A 19,761-nucleotide genomic window follows, 5' to 3' on the forward strand; every position below is an offset into this window, starting at 1 on the left:
GAGAACATATAAGCGCCAAATCCCGGTTCCAAGGATTCCCGGCCCGATGGTCACACGGCAGAGACACGAAATACGAGCAAGACACTACGTATAACTAGACCGCGTCTACAGATACATCTGCTTTCGGCGCATCAGTTTCAGTCGGGATACTGGAAGTGGTGAGAGTGGCGGGGGGCGGATTGATGACATTCTCCAATTCCAGCAGCCTGCATAACGCCTCGGTTTGGGGATTAGTATACCAATGTACTGGAATACAAAAGTTAGGGATGTGATGGAGGATCAGATATGTCGCACTGACTTCCTCTTGGTTGGGCGGTCCCACCGACCGCAGTCTTCTTGAATTCTTGCACATCCGTCACAGGGATTGTCCCTCCGCGGGTCAGATGGGTTTTGATCCACTTTCCCTCACGTTCGACTTCTGTCTTCATGGTATTCAAATCGGGCATAGCTTGTTGATGTGCCTCCAGTGAAAGGTATGGGAAGGCAGCCCGCATAATTGCCAACCATTGAGGATTGAAAGTCATCAGTGGACCATGCGGCCCAATCGGTATAGGTGTGTCCACATCAACGATCTGCGTAGACAGACACTCGGCTTATGGACTAAATCACGAAGTCGAGGTGAAGAACGCACTTCTAAATATCTGCGCTTCGGTAGACACTTATCCAAGGCCAAAAACTGCGTCGATTCTCGCGTTGGCGGTGGTAACGGTGCTGGACACGTTTCCGTGGACTTGACACCAAAAACTCCATCAGCCTCCTGATTACCTGCATCTTCCTCATCATCCAGGGCGATTTCATCGGGGTTCTCGGACATCGTTCGAGCAGAGGCCTCGCCTTTGATTTCAGCATCAATCTTCCGATCTCCTTCATCCATGTCCTCGTCAAGGATGATTTCGTCGGGATTAGTCCCTGGTTCTGCCACAGCAGGCATTGCCACAGTTTTGGTTGGAGCGTCATGTTTGTAAACCGCCTCGAAGCGAGTATGCAAGTGAGCTGCAAACCATCGTTGGGGGCGGATGGTATTGAGTAATTGCAGTAGCGGCGGCGAGCCAAGAGTATTGGTTCGGATCTCTTCCTTGAAGAACGGCTTATGCCGGAGAAGACCTTGGGTATCGCCATGTTGTTCGATGGAGAGCGGCCAGTCATGAGAGATAAAGATGTCGGGTGACTCTAGCTAAAAGTCCGCTCAGCAGGGTCCATCGGTTAATAGAACAGGATCACATACGAGCATGAGGCGCTGGACGTCATAAATGCGTGTGTGGTAAATGGATCGCATATGACTTGAATTGTAGGGAAATCGCTCGTGATGGCCTATGTCCTTATTCAGCCTGAGATGACAACCGGAAGGTATCCTCAAACCCATTGTATAATGATCTGGCTTGTAGATTCCGGAGATACCAGCCAGGCGTAAGCCATTCACCAACACACTACCAGCGGATCCCAGGTAGTATATGTTCGGAGCAAGCCATCCACCATGATATAGCTCCCACATGTAGTTGCTCGCCTCATGGTTACCACCAATGACAATGGTCAATACGGGCGCCTTTGCCTCGCCGGTGTAATAACGATGGAAGCCGCCAAGTTTCTTGTATTTGTCCGGGACAGCCATGAACCGGAGATCGCCTCGATTGCGCACCGCTTGAAAATCACCACATATTAGAAGTAGGTCCACCTTATAGCTGCCTTCTCGCTCGTGTTTCGCTATTTCCGCGTATGTATTATCAAGCTGGCCATGGCAACATCCCTCGACTGCGATCTGAGACTTGATTAGGAAGGGTCCGTACAGTCAACTCGTGAGCATACCTTCATCTTGAACCAAGTTCTTCTTTTCTTTGCGGACGAGTTTCGTATCGACAGGGAACGGTGTTTCTTTCTGGGGGTGTCCTTCGGGAAATCCGATATATCACCGGAACTGCGAAATTGCAATGGCGGATGAGCACGCGCTGAGAAGACTCTGGCTATCTGAGCGCCAAGTGATATCCGTTCAAGGCTGCGCCTCTGAACTGCATGAGCAATCGTTATGGAAGACAGTTTGATACAAGAGCTCAAGCCTCGAGGAGGGTACTGAAGTGCAAATCAAAGGGATGTGGGAAATTCTGGTCCCGTTCAGCATATACGCGTCTATGAGTCGTGCATGAAGACATATGCTCTCACCACCATGGCGTGCACCCACTTTCCCATCGCAGCTCGCCTAATACCTCCAAAGATTTCTCAAGCTGTTCACCGCGAAGAATGTACTGAATGCTTCGACAGTCAGGACATGCCCCAGGGCATCGATGTATGCTTGCATTGCTTCAATGGCGGTTGTGTTGATGAGCAGGATGGACACGGCGCTGAGGGTGGCCGCCACCATGCCAGGATTCATTTCGAGAAGACGGGTCACCAGCTTGCAGTGAACATTCGGAGGGTGCGAAAGCCGCGTCCGCAAACGGTACGTCGGATCTCTGAGTCAACTCATCTGCTTACGAAACAATGACGGTGCTCCCAGGATAACGACGAGCCCCCGCTGAAGCGACTGGCAATCGGCGAGGAGAGAGAAGAAGACCAGTATGATTTCATCAGAACTGTGAGATGTTGGGGTTGTGGGGGAAAGCTTCTCCCCGATGCGATAAGCAACCTGCGTGTTGCGGCCATTGTCGATGGGATTAGCGAGTCGATGTCCTCTGCCCGCCAATCAGAGGTCAAAGCATGGGAGGAAGAAATCACCGCATGTGAACACACGCTCACGCTTCATCAAACCCCCCCATCAGCGATACCTCCGTCCGGATTGGCCCATTGCAGTAAATGTGATCTTACAGAGAATCTTTGGTTGTGCTTGGCCTGCGGCTCCTTGGGCTGCGGGAGAAAACAGCACGGTGGTGTTGGAGGTAATGGCCACGGTCTCGAACATTATCTGGAGACGAAGCATCCTGTCAGCGTCAAGCTGGGCACCATCACTCCGGAAGGCAGCGCTGACATCTTCTGTTACGACTGCGACGAGTCACGTCTCGACCCTGAACTGGCTTTCCACCTTGCCAACTTCGGCATTAACGTTGCTATTCAAACCAAAACGCAAAAGACTCTGACAGAGCTACAAATTGAGCAGAATCTTCACTTCGACTTTTCTCTCACGGATGAACGTGGCCGAGCCTTGGAGCCGGTCTTCGGCAAAGGTCTCACTGGCCTGGCTAATCTCGGTAATAGCTGCTACTTAGCTTCGACTGTGCAAGCCCTGTTTGCTTTACCGCAGTTCCAGAATCGTTATCTTCCTTCAGCTGAACTTCATGCCATGCTTTGCCCTGTCAAGGACCCTTCCCAATGCTTGGACTGCCAGATGCACAAGTTGGCCGACGGGTTGCTTAGCGGTCGATATTCCAAGCCAGCTTCGCATCAAACTCCCCCACCTGTCTCTTCCGATCTCAACACTATTTCTGACGACGCTATGCCTGCCCCTACGTTCCAGGCTGGTCTCAAGCCATCAATGTTCAAGGCCCTTATTGGAAAATCACACCCAGAGTTTTCCACCATGCGCCAGCAAGACGCTTCCGAGTTCTTGACGTATCTTTTGCAACTGCTACGCCGAGACGGTCAACGCAAATCTGTCGACGCTTCGATGGAACCCCCCCACATCTTTGAATTTGGCACAGAGCAACGCCTTCAGTGCAAGAAATGTAATGGGGTTCGATATCGCGTCGACGAGAACGAGATTGTTGGCATTAACGTTCCAGTTCGAGAGACAGGAAAGATGACTGAAGACGCAAAGATAGTCTACGAGTCAGTCACTCTAGAAGAGTGCCTAGAGGCTCTCCATGAAGAAGAGGAGATTGATTATCGCTGCCCGCGGTGCAAGACAGAAGCACAGGCAGTTACGCAAACTAGCTTTGCGAGCTTCCCCGACGTCCTGGTCATCAGCCCCAAGAAGTTTCAGCTAGTTAATTGGGTACCGCAAAAGCTCGGTATGTGCACTTCCACCCATCCGGGATCATGTTGAGATCTTTGTAGACGTACCGCTGATCGTGCCCATCGATGGCACTCTCGTCCTCGACAAATATCTCGGGACGGGTCAACAGGAAGGAGAAGATCTCCTTCCCGAGGATGCGCTGGGTGAGTTTCATCGATATTTCCCTATGCGTGGTCTAAAAGCCCTCAGAAGGTGCGACATTGCCTGAGTTCAATGCCACTGCGATGAGTCAGCTTGAGGGAATGGGTTTCCCCACTGTCCGGTGTCAGAAGGCGTTACTGGCTACTGGAAACTCAGATGCTGAGACCGCCATGCAGTGGCTGTTTGAGCATATGGAAGATCCTGGTGCGTAACACCATCATTGGTAGCGGAGCGGCTAGCTCACCCAAATCAGACATTGATGAACTGATCGCCTTGGGGTCCGCCACCGCGAGTACCGGCCCGGAAGCGAGTCCTGAACAGATATCAATGCTCTCAGACATGGGATTCACCCAAGCGCAAGCAAAAAAGGCTCTCCACGAAACAGCAGGCAACATGGAACGGGCGGTGGAATGGTTATTCAGTCACCCTGAAGCTGATGACGATGCCGTCGTTGAAGAGCATGTTCCGGCGCCTGCCAAACCTATCCCCGGTTCAACTGTCCTACCCGCAAAATATACCCTCAAGGCATTGATATCTCACAAGGGACCATCGGTACATTCGGGTCACTACGTAGCGCATATCAAGGAACCTGAGCTCGGATGGGTGTTGTTCAATGACGAAAAGGTGGTGAAAGCGGATCAAGAGAGCGTAGAGAGTCTGGGAAAGCTAGCATACTTGTATGTGTTTGAGAAAGCGTTGTAGAGACATGACGCAGGGTTGAAGTGAATACTGCCATCCAACAACTCATTGCGTGTACAAATGAAATCAATTCAAGAAACCGATGTGGATGGATAATCATTGTGGGTAACTCGGGCAAACATCGGTCCGATGGCGTTAATAGACCCCTAATGAGGCCCCTACGGTGACGGTATGTTCCTCGAGCTTACTCGGACCGCCTCCACATCTGGAGCGGTAGATTCTCCGCCATGTCGCCGTGTCTCCATCTGCTCCTCACCAACAATAAACGTACTTCTACTCATCTGAATTCCTTTTCCATCGTCTCTCTTCCCCGTATATCCCTGCCAGCGAGCATCGTTACTCGCTACCCACTCCCGTGGAACCGCTATCGGACCCGGCATACATAGGAGCGCAGATCGATTCCCAACAATGGCCTCACTAGTGTCCGCTCTCTTACCTGGAAACAAGACCACTACAATCATGCCTAAGCCTTCAGATATCAAGAATGTCGATGTTGACGACCTCATCCGGCAGCTCAGCACTGCCGAGGCCTGCGAGCTTACCACTGGCGTGGGCAACTGGTATACTGCTGAGATCCCTAGGTTGCATATCCCTCGAATCAAGGTGGGTTACTTAATTGGGCTATTGGTGTGAACATTGCGCTCAGTTGCTCAACTAGGTGTCCGATGGGCCAGTACGAGACCACCTTATCATGTTCAGGGGCACATGTCTGATGTCCAGGGCAGAATGGCTTCCGTGGTAACAAATTCTTCAATGGAACGCCTGCCAAATCGCTTCCCGTACGACAGTGTTCAGAAATCTACATATCTTTCTGATCGGTTTACTATGTAGTGTGCGACGGGTCTCGCGGCGACGTGGGACACCGACCTGATTGGAGAAGTAGCTAGGGAGGTTTTGGCCTCCGAGGGCAGGTTGAAAGCTGCAGCCGTCTTGCTGGGACCGACGTGTAATATTCAGCGGGTGCGTACCATTGTTGGAAAAAGACAGGAAGTGAACCTCGACGTGTGAACAGTCTCCATTGGGTGGTCGCAGCTTCGAGAGCTTCTCGGAGGATCCCCATCTCAATGGTATGATGGCCGCTTTTTACATCTCCAATCTCCAGAAGAAAGGCATTTCGGCCTGTATCAAACACTTTGTGTATGCCGTCTACAATGATATTGGACCTCACTAACCTCGGCCCCTAGTTGCAACGACCAGGAGCACGAACGGATGGCAAGCGATAGCTTGCTTAGCGAGCGTGCCTTGCGTGAGGTGTACCTCAAGCCCTTCATGCTCGCGCAGAAATACGCCGACCCATGGTGCTATATGACCTCGTATATCCCTGCTTTGTTGTCACATGCGATGGCGTTGATACATGCGTACAGATACAACCGCATCAACGGCCTGCATTGTTCTGAGAACGAAAGGCTTCTCACTGATATCCTGAGGAAGGAGTGGGGTTACGAAGGACTGGTCATGTCCGACTGGTACGTGGTTTGGTACGCAGCGGCTCCTTCTATATGGTGCCCCTTTATTCTAGGTACGGTGTCTACAGCCTGGTCAAGTCCATCAAGGCTGGTCTCGATCTTGAGATGCCTGGGTATATTGCTTTGCAAAATTGATACCTTGCAAGCTGACGTAGGTTCAGGCTTGATGGCTGGCGTCAGACATCGAAGTTAATTCGCTCCGTTGAGTCTCACAAGCTCACCGTTGAGGATATCAAGTCCAGGGCAAAGAAGGTCTTAGAGCTTGTCCAGCGCATTGCTAAGGCATCACCAGAGGTGGGTCGGGGTTTCAGGGCTGCTGGATAGCAGGGTAACCCTGCATCTCAGATTCTCGACGGTGACCAACAGGAGCGCTCCGACGATCCTCCGGAGCACCGCGCTCTCCTCCGCAAGGTTGCGGGATCGTCTATCGTTCTGCTGAAGAACGAAAATCACGTCTTACCATTAAACCCACAGAAGACGAAGAAACTGGCCATCATCGGCCCGAATGCCAAGGCTGCAGTCATTGGTGGAGGTGGATCTGCTTCGCTGAATGCGTCGTACATTGTCACACCTTTTGAGGGCATTATGGCCGCGCTTCCCAAGGATGTCGAAGTTGCATACGCTGAAGGTTGCCAAGGTGGGCCTCCACAGCCTCAGAGAGAGTCGAGCTCAATCTCATCTTCTTTCTAGCGCACAATCGCGCCCCGGCACTTGAGCAGGATATCGTTACGGAGGATGGTCGCCCTGGCTGGATTGCAACCTTTTACGAGATGAAGGCAGATGGTACTCTTACCTCTCCCGTCGACACAGTGTACCTTGAAGAGACGTATCAGCTCATGTCGGATGCGGACATCAATTTAAAAGGAGTCAGCTGGTGGGCGATTTTCAGAGGCAAGCTTCGGCCGCGCAAGGAGAAGGTCAAGTTCCGCTTCGGTCTAACTACTGCCGGCCGTGCCAAACTATTCGTGAACAACAGCTTGGTCATCGACGTCTGGACAAAGCAGAGACGTGGTGAGGCGTTCTTCAATTCCGGCTCTGAGGAAGAGTTTGGTACCGTGGAGATCGAGGCTGGCTCCGCTGCTGACATTCGCGTCGACTTTTGCAACTTGTCGGCACCGACTGATTCTGACGCGAGCGAGAGGCCCAATGCGAATGCGGGCATTCGCTTGGGTGGCTTCGAGGTGCACGACGAAGAGGAATCGCTCCAGGAAGCTGTCGATGTCGCCAAGTCTGCGGATGCGGTGATCGTCATCGTGGGCTTGAACGCCGATTGGGAAAGTGAGGGCTACGATCGCAAGGATCTAGAACTCCCAAGGAAGACCAATGAGCTCGTCAGTCGCGTTGCGAAGGCAAACACGAATCATGTGGTCGTAATGCAATCGGTATGTTGCACATTGAACCTGAGAGATGAAGGGTCACTTAGAAGAGGAATAGGGTTCCGCTGTTACTATGCCGTGGGTTGATAACGTGTCCGCACTCGTGCAGGCGTGGTACCTGGGCAATGAGACAGGGAATGCGATTGCGGACGTTTTGTTCGGCAAGGTCAACCCATCTGGCAAGATGTCGATCACCTTCCCTAGACGGCTGGAGGATACACCGTCGTACTTGAGCTACGGGAATCAGAACGGCAAGGTATGCAATCCACTGGGTCAGATCCATACATGCCAGTGCTAATTGTTACAGGTACGCTACGCTGAAGATCTGTTCGTGGGCTATAAGCATTACATTGTCCGTGACATCAAACCCCTATTCCCATTCGGGTAATGATATATCGCCCCGTCCGCATCAAAACCATGATAATAACCTGTTTTACCGCAGGTTTGGGTTGTCTTACACAACGTTTGAGTATTCCAACCTCGAGGTTGGCAAGTCAACTTCAAAAGGCGCCGACTTCACAGCTGCCGTCAAGCTCACCTTGACCAACACTGGGCAAATCATCGGCTCAGAGGCCGTGCAGGTGTACATTGCTCCGCCTGAAGGTCTACTCACACGCCCTGCTTTCGAGTTAAAAGCTTTCAGCAAGGCGCGCGATATCCCAGCAGGCAAAGAAGTCAAGATCACGCTCGAGCTCGATAAGTACGCTGTGTCATACTATGACGATCAAGCGATGGCGTGGCGCGCCGACAAGGGCGAGTATGGGGTGTTCATTGGTGCTTCCAGCGACGACATCAGACTGAAGGGAAGGCTCGTCTTGGAAGAGAGCTTCACGTGGACTGGGCTGTAGGCAGGCGTGCATATTTGCTGTTCATCGTACGGCGAGGTTCAAGCGTCAATGAAACTTATCATTTTATATGCTGTTCGCCTGCCGCGTGCGGGGAACAGACTGAACCATGCCAGACAGACTAGTGGACTAGGAATAGTTACGGAACGCTTGTGTCAGCCTAATCAAGGCCTCCTGCCCTGGATGCGGGGCCTGGTGTCTTGGCCGGCCCTTAGTGCTATTGAAAAGATATTCAATATGGTGCCTGAGGCTATGAATATTGAGCTTGTCCGGCGGTATATCTCAGGGAGAGACAGCGACAAGCATATCCTCCGTAAGGGTAAAGTGCGCAGTGCGGACGAGTGATCGAACGCTATTGATATGTGTGCCCTTTTCCTCGGGTATTCGTCTTCCACATTTACCACGACGGGAAAGGGGAAACGGATCGGACCACGTAACAATGGCGAGTGCGTTGCATAATTGTGGCGCGGACAGATGGTGACTCCGCCGAGGCCGGGGAGATAATGGTGGCGACGCTGGGTGAACAACGGTCGTGGTTGTCGAGAAGAGCACGCGGGAAACACGGCGATAGAGACGTTTCCGTCGAATTCCAGACGTTGGGCGGAGGCACCTGGCACGGCCCATCCCACATTTCCTGTAATTCTCGAACTGTCTCGTCATCTCAATGAATTCGAAGAAAGCCAGGAAGGCACCGTCTAAAAGAAAGGAACTTGGATCAGTCTTCTATGATGATGATCCTTGATTTTTCGACGAGTTTTCCCTCTGATGGAGCCCTCTTGCGCTGTCCCGTAACTCAAAACGCATCAATGGCAGGGTGTTTCATATACCCTGGCACCGTCCCCGGTTGTGTGCACGTCTCTCCTTCGCGCTGTCGCCCCTTGCCTTTCTATCCTCTGTCACTCGGTATTCCTGGCGAGGTCGTTCGACGTTGACCTGCTTGACGACCTGCACGAAGCTCGTGCACCTTGAACCCGCACCCCCACATAGCACGACCGAACACCATTCACTCTCTAGCCACCTTACGTTCCCTGCCAACCGTCCTTTGATATACTCCCTTTCCCTTGTTACCAACCCACCTCCTTCACGACCTTGCGTACTCGCTCGCCTCCCACGCCTTATATCCCTGGTACCCCGCCTGAATGGCTGCCTCCACCTCCGACTCGGACGAGCTGCGTTCCCCCCTCCTCGCCCGTGCCGAGGCAATGGTCAACATCACTCTTGATGATACCTCGCCGTTCATTAGCTATTCCGATGGTTGGGGTGTGCAATCTCCACAAGATCCGAATCTGGAGTACTACTTGCAGGAGACATATCATGGCACGCAGACGATCGGATCAAATGCGACCATAGTCTTCTCAGGTGCGCTGCCCCGTATTCATAGCAGATTGTACAGGGGCTTACTCCTCCGTAGGTTCAGGAGTGTATCTCTACGGCTCAATGGGTCCAGCCCACGGTAACTTCGAAGTTTCCGTGAACGGAGCTCGCCAAACATTCTCCGGATATTCGTCAACACCCTTGTTTCAGCAATGTCTGTTCTCCTCCATGCTGGATGCGAGCTACAATGAGATCATTCTCATCAACATTGGTGGCTCAGGAGGGAGCTTCATGGACCTCGATTATATCATCACGACGGTTCCTGAGAAGTGCGTCTCATTTCTGAGACACATTGTCTTGCTTTCTAAATGTTCCATCAGCACCACCTTCCCTGCACCACCTTCTCTCGCACCGATCACCCCAAGTGGCGGGTTCCCCTCGTATGATTTCCTAGTATCCAATCCAACGAACTCTGCTGACTGATGGGGTAGTGCTTCTCCCACTTCTACCTCTTCATCTACCGGAGGCTCCTCGTTATCAACGTACGGCGAGCTTATTCACTCAATTAGAACCACTACTAAATGACGTTCCTAGCGCATCCTCCTCCTCTACTTCCACGACTGTGACCACTGTCCTTACTATTGTCTTCGCCATCCTCACCGTTGTGTTGCTCAGTATTATTGCATTCCTCTACATGCGACATCGTAGACGAAAGCAGGTTGAGCAGGAGCATCTCTTCCGATATGGACGTGGGCCTGCAGTGTCGCCCTCGCCACAACCCGATCTGATGACAAATCTACACTGGACGTCCCAGGCGCACACACAAGGTCCTGCTGGAGGTGGCTCACCCAACATGGGGTATCCCCCAAGACAGAGCCCAGTGACATCATCACTAGGCGCAAGCTACCAACTGCAGGCGGGAAGGAGCAAAGGAAAGAACCCACCCAGTACGTTTCTGCCGGGATTCGATGCATGACACGACCGCTCCAGGAAGCATCCCTGCGACGAGCCTCACGATCTACCCCCATTTCCCGTCTTTTCTTGTCTCGGCACGTCGTAAATCACTGTGTCATACGCACAATTTTGCACGACACCGCCCCTTTTCCTCATATTCGTTACCTGTATGAATTCCATTTGGGATCCGGAGGAGGTTTTGCGGCCTCCTGTCTAATTTTATATTGTCCCGCGCTCGTCGGTAGCGCATGCAATATTGTAAATTCAATGTTCCTTCCCACATCTTTGTTCTTAACACACCTATAAAAACTCGAGAATAGTAAAAAGTCACCGAAGGCACGTGACTTAAAAACACGCGCCGAACGCTTCCGTTTTGCGTGTCTCGACCTCACCACCGTCCCCGCCGTCGCCGACGTCCTCAGTCCGCCCAGCTTTTCGTCAACTCTGCCACCACCATCTCCCAAACCTTCATCATCAATGGCTCAGCAACCCGCGGGGCGAAGAGACTCACGTATACATCTCCAGCTACGACACAGCGATGCCCTGCAAGAACAAGAAGCTTGTGAGCTGCACATCAACCAATGAGCGATGGCTGCTGACTTAACGATAGTTCGACGCAAGTATCTCCTCGTAAACAAGCATATCACCAAACTCAATGCCGGATTAAATATGAGAGTTGAAGAGCTCAATGCACAGATCACTCAGCTGAACTCGGAGAATATTGCATTGAGAGCGAAGACGATCGAGTTAACCAGAAAGCTGGCGGCGGAGCAGGCGTCCACACGCCGAACAATAGCAGAGGCAGAGAGTATGGTGGGTGTCTGCCATATGTGTAAAAGGGAGCTGTAGTTGATGCCTCTCTAGGCGTCAAACGCTATACGACAGATGGTCTCGCTCCGTGATGCTTTCGCCAACATGGCTAGCCCAATCATTGTACCGCCTTCTCATCTGCCAGCCGTTGGTCCACCAGAACCGGTTACTCGAACAATACTTGCGAAGAAGCCGGATGTCTCATTTATTAGAGAGACGTCGCAAGAGGTGGAGGACTTGCCATTCCTGTGCGTTCCGGAACCGTCTCCTTTCTATGAAGGCTAAACCCTTGTATAGTGGTCCTAAACCAGAATACGACGGGACACCTTCTCCTCCGGGATCTGCGGCCTTCATAACCTCTAGACGGACTTCTCGTCGATCCACGCTAGCCACGCGTTCGAGTCTACCTGCAGTTTTGCCACCCTTGTCTCAGCCCACAAGTGCTGAACCCATCGTGCTACCCTCTGAGGAAGAGGTGGAATCTGAGCTGGATACACCCCCATCCGTACCCGCTAAACTATCCACTCATGGCAAGATGAAAACCTTAGAGGCCGTCCTTTCGCGGCAAAAGTCCCCTGAAGTTGACGATTACATGCCACTTCCTGGGTCGACACGAAGACGGTTAGCGAATAAGGAAAATGACATGGACGCGTTGAAGGAGGAATCAGGAGAAGGTCAGTCGTACTCTTATACTGACAACGATCGTCCTCTCACATCTCAACAGAGACCAATCGCACTTCCACCGTAAGGCGTGCTATGCGGCGACGGGCGGTCACTCCACCACCTGCTGGCGTGGAGCCACCTGATACCCCTGTTCCAGCTAGTAGAGTTTTGCACGCCCAATCAGATATGGGAGACTTCGATGCATCAACGGACGGACTAAGAGAGCGGCGCGCTCGAAAAAGTGTCAACTACGCTGAACCTAAGCTGAACACGTGAGTGTTTCTTCGTTGATTGATTCTTGCCTTGACGGTTGTCTGCAGCAAGATGCGAAAACCAGAGGGGTATGGTGAGGGGAAGTTAAAGCCGAGGGTTTCCAACAGCATGAAGGAAGACATACTGCCGCTCAGCGGGACGTCCAGCAAAGCACCTTCCAGTTCTTCAGGCCGATCAAAGGGTACAGGTCTAACGGCTCCTACAGGGCTGCAGATGCTTCCATCAGACACAGAAGTTGAAATGGTCACCTCGAGAACTAAGACTCGGCGGCATTCTACTGCGCTCTGAAGTTTTCCTCCATTTTTGGTCAACAGTTCATCTTATTGCTTAGGGCACTTATAGCATGTATCACCATCACAGGATGTCAGCAGGATGTACAATGTTAATTAATCGAGCCCCGTGTCACAGACATGTGGCGGATCACTATCCGCATTCTACATACATGATGCGAGATGTCAACCTAGAAAATGCGCTAACTATCCGTACATAGACCGCTCAACTTCAGTGTTCATCAGACGAGACCACTACAACACGTTGACATCCTCTTTCAACTTCGAATGCATCCTCCTCTAGCAGGTTGCTCAGGTCTTGAGCTGCCTGATCAACATTGAACTGGCTGTTGAATGGCGTTGGCTGGCTTGAGTGGGCCCGGTCAGGAGGGACACCATGCTTCGCGTCGAGTTTTGAGAAAGCGAACCGAGATATTGTACGCTTTGGTGGAGACATATTGATTGGGGTTGATGGCTTCAAACTGTCCTTGGACTGCGTTCGTGTGGCAGCAGGTTTTGAGTGAGGAAAGCTCAACCTTGTCTGCGTAGCGGACAACTGCGATGACGACGACTTGGAGAGAGCTACGGGGGTTGAGGTCGCTTTAGGTGTACCCAACGAAAGCAATGGTGAGATGGTAGAGCGAGAGGAGAATGTGAGATCGGGTTCTTGATCGGTCAACCGTAGTGGAAGGGGAGAAGGGTAGTGGTTGGGGGTTATCTTGTTCATCCTTCGATCCGTCTTCTGCCTCTCCAACTCCGCTGCATGTTCTTCGCACTCTGGTAACACGAGATCCTCTTCATCATAGGTTTCTTGTCTCCCACTTCCGACGCCCCACTTTGAAGCGCCTGGTCCGAAGGGTCCTCGCAGCTTGGTGGAGACCAGATACAGATCGAGGATCTCTTTGTCACGGATCTGGCATACGAGGGTGTCTATTCGGGATTCAGAGGCAGGAGATGTTGGCCGTGAAACAGGGGCGAGCAGGTATGGTAGATGCAACGCTAGACCTCGCTCGTCTCTGATCGGGCTTGACGACGGTGTTGCACGAAACGAGTCCGGCGATGTTGGTGGGTGTTGCGGTTGGAGGGGTGGTATAATGGTCCGGTATGGAACAGAAAATACGACAGCCATTGCAACAATTGATGAACACCAAATCAAGGAAAATAAATCCAGCCCAGAGAAAGATTGAAAGAGATGCGAGAAAAAAAAAGGTTGACTGGGTGAACAGACAGTGAGTTGGTTGACCGCGGAGCCGAAGGAAACTCCGGGTGGAGCGGAAGTGCTTCCGCGTCGCGTTTAGAAGTCAATCAGCTTGTCGCTGTTGTATTCTCAACCCTCTCTACCACCACCACCCTCTCCTCTTTTCTCTCTTTCCTACAGGTTGTTGTGCACTCAATGTCGTCGCTTCAGAAAAGGCAACGGGATTACTCTCCAACACGTGAACACAAGCGTCGGCGTTCTGATAGCCCTTCTCGGGAGAGGACTGAATCGCGCATATATCAGGATGACCGCAGACACCAGTCGAGCAGCAATCGCACTGGTGGTCACCGTACTCAACGAGATAGCGAGTGGCAAGATAGGCATCGCGATAGAGAGAGGGACAGGGATAGAGGAAGGGACAAGGATAGGAGGGATAGGGATAAGCATAAGCATAGGGGAAGAGGACGAGACAAGGACCCGGAACGATACGATCAACAGGACTTGCGTAAGCGTTCCCGTGAAGAGAAGCGTATTGAACAGGGGATAGACTCAGAAAAAGAAGAGGGAGAGTGCGTACAACTCCGTATCTTACTTCCAATTCTGACAGAGCACTCAGAATATCGGCACCCTCCACGCCACGTAGTCCGTCACGAGCCACGTCTTCAGCTCCTGTACCCCTTGCACAAGTAGGCACCCAGACGGAGAAGGAAATCAATCCGAATGAGCAAACTTCCGATGATTACGATCCAGCACCTCGACCTCCCTCCCCGGATCCTGAGAAGTTACTCGCAGAACGTCGCGCGAAACGCCAAGCTATCCTTGCCAAATATACGTCGCAACCTCAATCATCTGCAACTACGCCTCGAGAGCAGTCTGTTGCACTTCCTCAAGTCATATCTGATATCGTCAGCGCGAAAGAGGAGCAGAGTTCAGCTGTTGGGAGCGGTGCGACCCTGCGCCCGCTCGTACAAAGTCACAGAGGAGCTGATCATAAGAGTCAGATCAAGAATGTATCAGGTGTAAATATCGACGAAACCGATGGGGATACTTCTGGAAAAGGGGAGAGTGAGTATTGCAACAATCTATTGTGTGTTTAGATGACTAACTTGATCCCTAAGTCTTCGACCTTTCCAAGGAGGATCAGGTCGCCGCCCCCGGGAACGAGACACTAAACGGCGTGGGTGGTGCAGACGACAATCAACGTGATCAAGTATCTGCTGCAGATTACAACCCCGACGACGATCGTCGCTTAGACGAACTCCGCCGTGCGCGTGTTACCGTCCCGCTACCCGTCTCCCTCGCCGATACTCTCGACGATGAAGACGACATGTTCAACATGGGGAAAAGATCCATACCCAAGGCTGATATCATTCATGTACCGGTCCCTGTGGCGCCCGGAAATCTCCAGGTCCTTGCCGATTCTGGGTCAGATGAAGAGGGATATTATCGTGTCACTCTCGGAGAGCTGCTCGACGGGGGCAAATACCAGGTCTTTGAGTCTTTAGGCAAGGGCATGTTTTCAGGTGTGGTGCGCGCTCGAGTTTTAGAAGGCAGGAGTCAGAGCCGGGAGGTCGCCATCAAGATTATTCGTGCTCAGGAAACCATGTGTGTTCAGTTTTGGCTCTATTCTCCGCTGTTGATTGACCTTGTCCTAGGTATAAAGCCGGACTGAAGGAAGCTCAAATTCTCAATAAATTGATGCAAGCCGATCCGGATGACAAAAAGCACGTCGTTCGTCTCGAGGCCACATTCGAACACAGGGGCCATCTGTGCTTAGTTTTTGAGTCTCTCAGGTAATGTGGCTTCCTGTGAGACTATGACTCGTGTTGACTCTGGACAGCATGAATCTGCGCGATGTTGTAAAACGGTTTGGGAAGGATGTTGGTCTAAATATCAAGGCCGTTCGTGCCTATGCCCAGCAGATGTTTCTGGCCTTGGGCCTACTAAAGAAATGCTCTATCATGCATGCAGATATCAAGCCAGATAACATACTGGTATGTGCACATTCACTTCTTAAAGGCACTTCTCAACCGTCTAATGTAGGTGAATGAAAACAAAACTGTTCTGAAAATCTGCGACCTCGGTTCAGCAAGCGACACATCGGACAACGAAATTACTCCATACCTTGTATCCCGCTTCTATCGTGCACCCGAAATTAGTGAGTCAGGGACCTCACATTTTAAGTGGCATGTCTGATCCTGCTATTCTCCAGTCATGGGTATTCCATACGACACTGCTATTGACATGTGGTCCATTGGTTGTACACTGTATGAACTGTACACGGGCAAAATCTTATTCCCAGGTCGGACAAATAACCACATGCTACTGCTCATGATGGAGCTGAAGGGGCGATTCAACAACAAATTGCTGAAGCGAGCGCATTTTGCCGATAGCCATTTCGACGAACAAGGCTTGTTTCTTAGCGTTGAGAAGGATAAGGTGACTGGTGGCGTGCGTGCTCAAACCCTCTTGGTGAATTTTTATTGACATAACCACAGGATACGATAAGAAAAGTAAATATATCGAACCCGGCAAGAGATCTTCGCGTACGACTCATGCCCAACGCTGCTACCCTCGCGAACAAGACGCCCGCTGCTAGAGAAGAAGAGATTAAGACAATAACTGCTTTCATCGACCTGCTGGAAAAATGCCTCATGCTGGATCCGGCTAGACGTATAACCCCCCGAGATGCACTGCTCCATCCCTTTGTACGTTCTTAAATAGAGAGTAGTCGTCAGACCATTTAAACTCAGCATGAGTGACCCATTGTACCTTAACCCATCGCTGTCTGACAAAGGAATGTGGTTCTCCGGCCTTTTATTAATGAGGCACCGGATACAAATAGAGCAGCGGTGCGCGTATATAAACGATATAAAGGAGAAATAGAGAAGCACGATTAACTCTATGCATTCGCTGTCAGTGCATTGAGTTCCTTTCGCACATCTGCCTCGCCCTCCAATTTCCTGAGCTGCGTAATCTCCATCTTCTCCCCACGCTTCGCCTTCTCCTTCAGCTCCTCGATCGCTTTCAGCTGTACAATCGTCATTATCGGCAGGCAATAAGAAGTGACGCAAAGCCCGTACCTTTTTGTTCAGGCTGCGAATCTTCTTCGCTACAGGATCTAAACCCTCTCCACCTGGAGTAAAAGGTTCCATCGGCGAGTTTCCTTCAGCAGTAGAAGGGTTGGGATCAATGCTCAGTTTGGATAGAATTTCGGCGGGAGGCCGAGTAGTATTCCCATTGACCTGACCATCAACGGATACTGGTAGCTCGGTGCCGTTGGTATCCTTCTTCTTATTTGCCTTTCTGCGACGGGTTGGCTTCTCCTTTTCCTCAACGGGTTGTGCAGGAGCACCGGGAACATAACGATACCCACGTCCGCGATTGGTATAACCATTCGTCCCAGTATGTCCATTTGCGGGATAACCTTGCTTGGTGGGTGTGGTGGTGCCACTCCCCGAGATGTAAACCGCCCCGCCCTCATCCTCCCGTTTGTAAACATCCGGCGTTGCAGTTCCACGAGCGCCCGGGGGACGATATGCACCTACGGCCTTGGGAGGTGGGGACGCGGCGGTGGTCTGGATGACAGAGGCTGACGGGATAGGGCAGGTGGGGAGAGATTGACTGATTTCCGGCACATCAGTTATCAGAGCAGGTTTCCAAGTTGTCTATCATATCTGTGAGATTGAAATGCGAGGAAGCGTATATTACTTACTTGATACAGCTCGTCCTGATTGAATACATGCAGCATAGTGCCGGTACAGTGCCAAATCTTGATGCCATTGTCCACCCGGAGGCGAGGACTCAGTACTGCGGTCAAAAGGAAGAGACCATCTGGGCTCCACTCGCACCAGCTTGTATTTGGGGCTTCAATGAGGCAAACTTTGTTGAGCGTGCGGCGGTCGTAGATATCGATGGATCCAGAAAGGTTACCAAAACCAGCCACAGCAATCAACCGACCTTGAGGATTAAAGGCCACAAAGTTGCGAGGTCCCGTGGGAAAGTTATGAATGGGATTCACACGCTGATCAAAAAGGGTGGCCTTCGCCGGCATGTCTGTCGGAAAGGGAGAACTGATCAGATACCACGCGGGACCGTTGCAAGATGACTCACAGCCATAGATTACGAGGAACTCCTTTGAGTTCGGACTCCAAGTGAAGTCATGAATTGGCCCTTCTTTATCTGTTATAGTGGATGAGAAAGCCTACACAAATAGACGTCAAGCAGAAATGTCTTACCCAAGGTGACGCGACAGTCAAATGTGCCCGCCGCTGCCAACATGTATAGGTTGCTCTCGCCATAGTAACTCTTGTTGGTCTGATCCACCTCCGTCTGAGTCTGGAACAGAACATGGGTGCCCAATTTGTTCCACTTCACAACGATGCGGTCAGCCTTGTAAAACGTCTTCTGAGAGCTTGGCGGAGAGGCGAGCGTCAGAAGCGAATAAATGCGAACTGAAGCAGGTGCACCCTGCTTAAATTAGAAGCATTCATAACGGGAAAATAAATGATTCTCACCTTCTTCTCTCCGATGAAGACAGCTATCGATGGATTGGGGCCCGGGCTGAGTGTCACGGTCTTCATGCCTTCGATCCGCAGCTTGTCGACAACACCCCGACCCCAGTCGCTAGGACTGAAAACCTGAACCTCCTGTCCGACCTGGCGCACCGCATGTGTTTCGGCAGAGGTATACTGAAGATCCCTGCATCAAGTTAAGCATATATTGTCCTCCAACGCTGCAAGCTCAGCGCACCATCCTTCCAGGGTCTTTTGCGTCAGAGCGATAGCTTCTTCGCCGGTGGTCACATTCCACACGCGCAAGTTCTTGTGCTGCCTTCCATCCTCAAAGGTCAAAGGGCGTTCCCAAGTGGAAAGGTAGTTGCCCAGAGGGGAAAGGTTGAGCTCGATGACATTTTCAATGGGCAGCTCGCGCAAAGGCAAGAGCGTTTCAGCATGAAGGATGCGGACGCTACAATGGATTCAGACTAACATTTGTGCTGTCAATGAGAAAATCCTTACCACTTGGGAAGCGCATGCGCGAAGAATCGACCGTCCTGAGTATACTGAAACATGCGAGATGTTCCCTCCGGCCTAACGACGTGTAGGCAACAAGTTCTCAACTGAAAAAAAAGACACACTTGGGAAAATTCTCCAATTCATTATAAGTCGGAGATCCACCCAGCATGCCCATTGTCTTCTGAGCACGGACTAATGCTACGTCAGGGGTGATAAGGCATAAGAGGCGAGGTACTGACACGCAATCTGGTTGACAAACGGTGCGGCCATGATGACTGATGGAATTTCAATTGAGCGGGCGCGAAAGGAAGTGAAGCAAGTTAATGCTTCTGTTGTGCATTAGAAATAACGTCCCATAGTTTGCCAATGAGATACGACAAACCTTTGAGAGGGCGGTGAGCAGGAGCTGGAGGAGAGGAGAGAACTGCAAAGTGTGAATTTTCTTAGTGGCGGCCGACCAGCGCCAAAATGCCAAAATGTGTTCTGATCCCGCCATCACAATCACGTTCACCCGCCATTGCTGGCCGGATTAACTATGTGGCAGACAAAGCATACATAAGTCTTGATAAACCCATTCCACCCGTTCTTGTGTCTTTATCAACCCTGCTGTAAATAAACAAATATATGGCACTATTCTTTCTCTGAGCTGGACATCAGGGCTTACTGAAGACTAGGGTTAGGGTTAGGGTTAGGGTTAGGGTTAGGGTTAGGGTTAGGGTTAGGGTTAGGGTTAGGGTTAGGGTTAGGGTTAGGGTTAGGGTTAGGGTTAGGGTTAGGGTTAGGGTTAGGGTTAGGGTT

At 51.4% G+C, this 19,761-nt stretch overlaps 7 protein-coding genes across 7 annotated transcripts; 4 read left to right on the forward strand and 3 right to left on the reverse strand.

Annotated features, from left to right (window-relative positions):
- Positions 1 to 94: 94 nt before the first annotated feature.
- On the reverse strand, positions 95 to 2,053 carry DACRYDRAFT_75361 (Metallophos-domain-containing protein; the record flags this gene model as incomplete). Its single annotated transcript, XM_040776132.1, has 6 exons — positions 1,804 to 2,053; positions 1,360 to 1,756; positions 1,226 to 1,311; positions 632 to 1,174; positions 299 to 572; positions 95 to 246 (listed from the first exon to the last, which is right to left on the reverse strand). The coding sequence occupies exons 1-6, from the start codon at positions 1,807 to 1,809 to the stop codon at positions 95 to 97; spliced, it is 1,458 nt and encodes a 485-aa protein (XP_040632810.1). The 5' UTR covers positions 1,810 to 2,053.
- Positions 2,054 to 2,158: 105 nt separating this feature from the next.
- On the forward strand, positions 2,159 to 4,848 carry DACRYDRAFT_62649 (ubiquitin carboxyl-terminal hydrolase 14; the record flags this gene model as incomplete). The annotated part of the gene is made up of 5 exons (XM_040775709.1): positions 2,159 to 2,431; positions 2,489 to 3,935; positions 3,982 to 4,083; positions 4,130 to 4,285; positions 4,335 to 4,848. 5 exons carry the CDS (start codon positions 2,159 to 2,161, stop codon positions 4,781 to 4,783), a joined length of 2,427 nt encoding a protein of 808 aa, XP_040632811.1. The 3' UTR covers positions 4,784 to 4,848.
- Positions 4,849 to 5,239: 391 nt separating this feature from the next.
- Positions 5,240 to 8,470, forward strand: DACRYDRAFT_127572 (uncharacterized protein; the record flags this gene model as incomplete). The annotated part of the gene is made up of 14 exons (XM_040770939.1): positions 5,240 to 5,383; positions 5,439 to 5,453; positions 5,506 to 5,559; positions 5,612 to 5,740; positions 5,793 to 5,917; positions 5,965 to 6,093; positions 6,145 to 6,246; positions 6,300 to 6,359; positions 6,408 to 6,540; positions 6,592 to 6,883; positions 6,937 to 7,628; positions 7,681 to 7,878; positions 7,930 to 8,006; positions 8,065 to 8,470. The coding sequence occupies 14 exons, from the start codon at positions 5,240 to 5,242 to the stop codon at positions 8,468 to 8,470; spliced, it is 2,556 nt and encodes an 851-aa protein (XP_040632819.1).
- A 1,179-nt stretch (positions 8,471 to 9,649) lies between these two features.
- On the forward strand, positions 9,650 to 10,909 carry DACRYDRAFT_20240 (uncharacterized protein). Its single transcript, XM_040771856.1, has 5 exons — positions 9,650 to 9,826; positions 9,879 to 10,110; positions 10,162 to 10,221; positions 10,273 to 10,323; positions 10,376 to 10,909. Exons 1-5 carry the CDS (start codon positions 9,670 to 9,672, stop codon positions 10,755 to 10,757), a joined length of 882 nt encoding a protein of 293 aa, XP_040632812.1. The 5' UTR covers positions 9,650 to 9,669; the 3' UTR covers positions 10,758 to 10,909.
- A 2,073-nt stretch (positions 10,910 to 12,982) lies between these two features.
- DACRYDRAFT_113928 (uncharacterized protein) lies at positions 12,983 to 13,913 on the reverse strand (the record flags this gene model as incomplete). The annotated part of the gene is made up of 1 exon (XM_040769726.1): positions 12,983 to 13,913. The coding sequence occupies exon 1, from the start codon at positions 13,877 to 13,879 to the stop codon at positions 12,983 to 12,985; it is 897 nt and encodes a 298-aa protein (XP_040632813.1). The 5' UTR covers positions 13,880 to 13,913.
- A 1,371-nt stretch (positions 13,914 to 15,284) lies between these two features.
- On the forward strand, positions 15,285 to 16,668 carry DACRYDRAFT_46205 (kinase-like protein; the record flags this gene model as incomplete). Its single annotated transcript, XM_040774687.1, has 6 exons — positions 15,285 to 15,553; positions 15,604 to 15,741; positions 15,789 to 15,942; positions 15,992 to 16,106; positions 16,161 to 16,399; positions 16,447 to 16,668. 6 exons carry the CDS (start codon positions 15,285 to 15,287, stop codon positions 16,666 to 16,668), a joined length of 1,137 nt encoding a protein of 378 aa, XP_040632814.1.
- Positions 16,669 to 16,715: 47 nt separating this feature from the next.
- DACRYDRAFT_20242 (eukaryotic translation initiation factor 2A) lies at positions 16,716 to 19,364 on the reverse strand. The gene is made up of 11 exons (XM_040771857.1): positions 19,346 to 19,364; positions 19,203 to 19,292; positions 19,086 to 19,155; positions 18,967 to 19,038; positions 18,701 to 18,916; positions 18,466 to 18,649; positions 18,187 to 18,418; positions 18,062 to 18,130; positions 17,664 to 18,004; positions 17,032 to 17,616; positions 16,716 to 16,979 (listed from the first exon to the last, which is right to left on the reverse strand). The coding sequence occupies exons 2-11, from the start codon at positions 19,231 to 19,233 to the stop codon at positions 16,851 to 16,853; spliced, it is 1,929 nt and encodes a 642-aa protein (XP_040632815.1). The 5' UTR covers positions 19,234 to 19,292; positions 19,346 to 19,364; the 3' UTR covers positions 16,716 to 16,850.
- Between the last annotated feature and the right edge of the window lie 397 nt (positions 19,365 to 19,761).

This window comes from Dacryopinax primogenitus, assembly GCF_000292625.1.
Source record: "Dacryopinax primogenitus strain DJM-731 SS1 chromosome Unknown DACRYscaffold_2, whole genome shotgun sequence".
Taxonomy (NCBI): Eukaryota; Fungi; Basidiomycota; class Dacrymycetes; order Dacrymycetales; family Dacrymycetaceae; genus Dacryopinax; species Dacryopinax primogenitus.

What these genes read in the sequence shown, in the direction of transcription:
- DACRYDRAFT_20242 (XM_040771857.1), bottom strand. Translation starts at nt 19,233, where the DNA reads ATGGCCGCACCGTTTGTCAACCAGATTGCGT. An exon ending in GAATTGGAGAATTTTCCCAA is followed by an intron (nt 19,039 to 19,085) that starts GTGTGTCTTTTT and finishes ACACGTCGTTAG; the next exon opens with GCCGGAGGGAACATCTCGCA. An exon ending in ATCAGGACGAGCTGTATCAA is followed by an intron (nt 17,617 to 17,663) that starts GTAAGTAATATA and finishes CAGATATGATAG; the next exon opens with ACAACTTGGAAACCTGCTCT.
- DACRYDRAFT_20240 (XM_040771856.1), top strand. Translation starts at nt 9,670, where the DNA reads ATGGTCAACATCACTCTTGATGATACCTCGCCGTTCATTAGCTATTCC. An exon ending in CCAAGTGGCGGGTTCCCCTC is followed by an intron (nt 10,222 to 10,272) that starts GTATGATTTCCT and finishes CTGATGGGGTAG; the next exon opens with TGCTTCTCCCACTTCTACCT. An exon ending in GGAGGCTCCTCGTTATCAAC is followed by an intron (nt 10,324 to 10,375) that starts GTACGGCGAGCT and finishes TGACGTTCCTAG; the next exon opens with CGCATCCTCCTCCTCTACTT.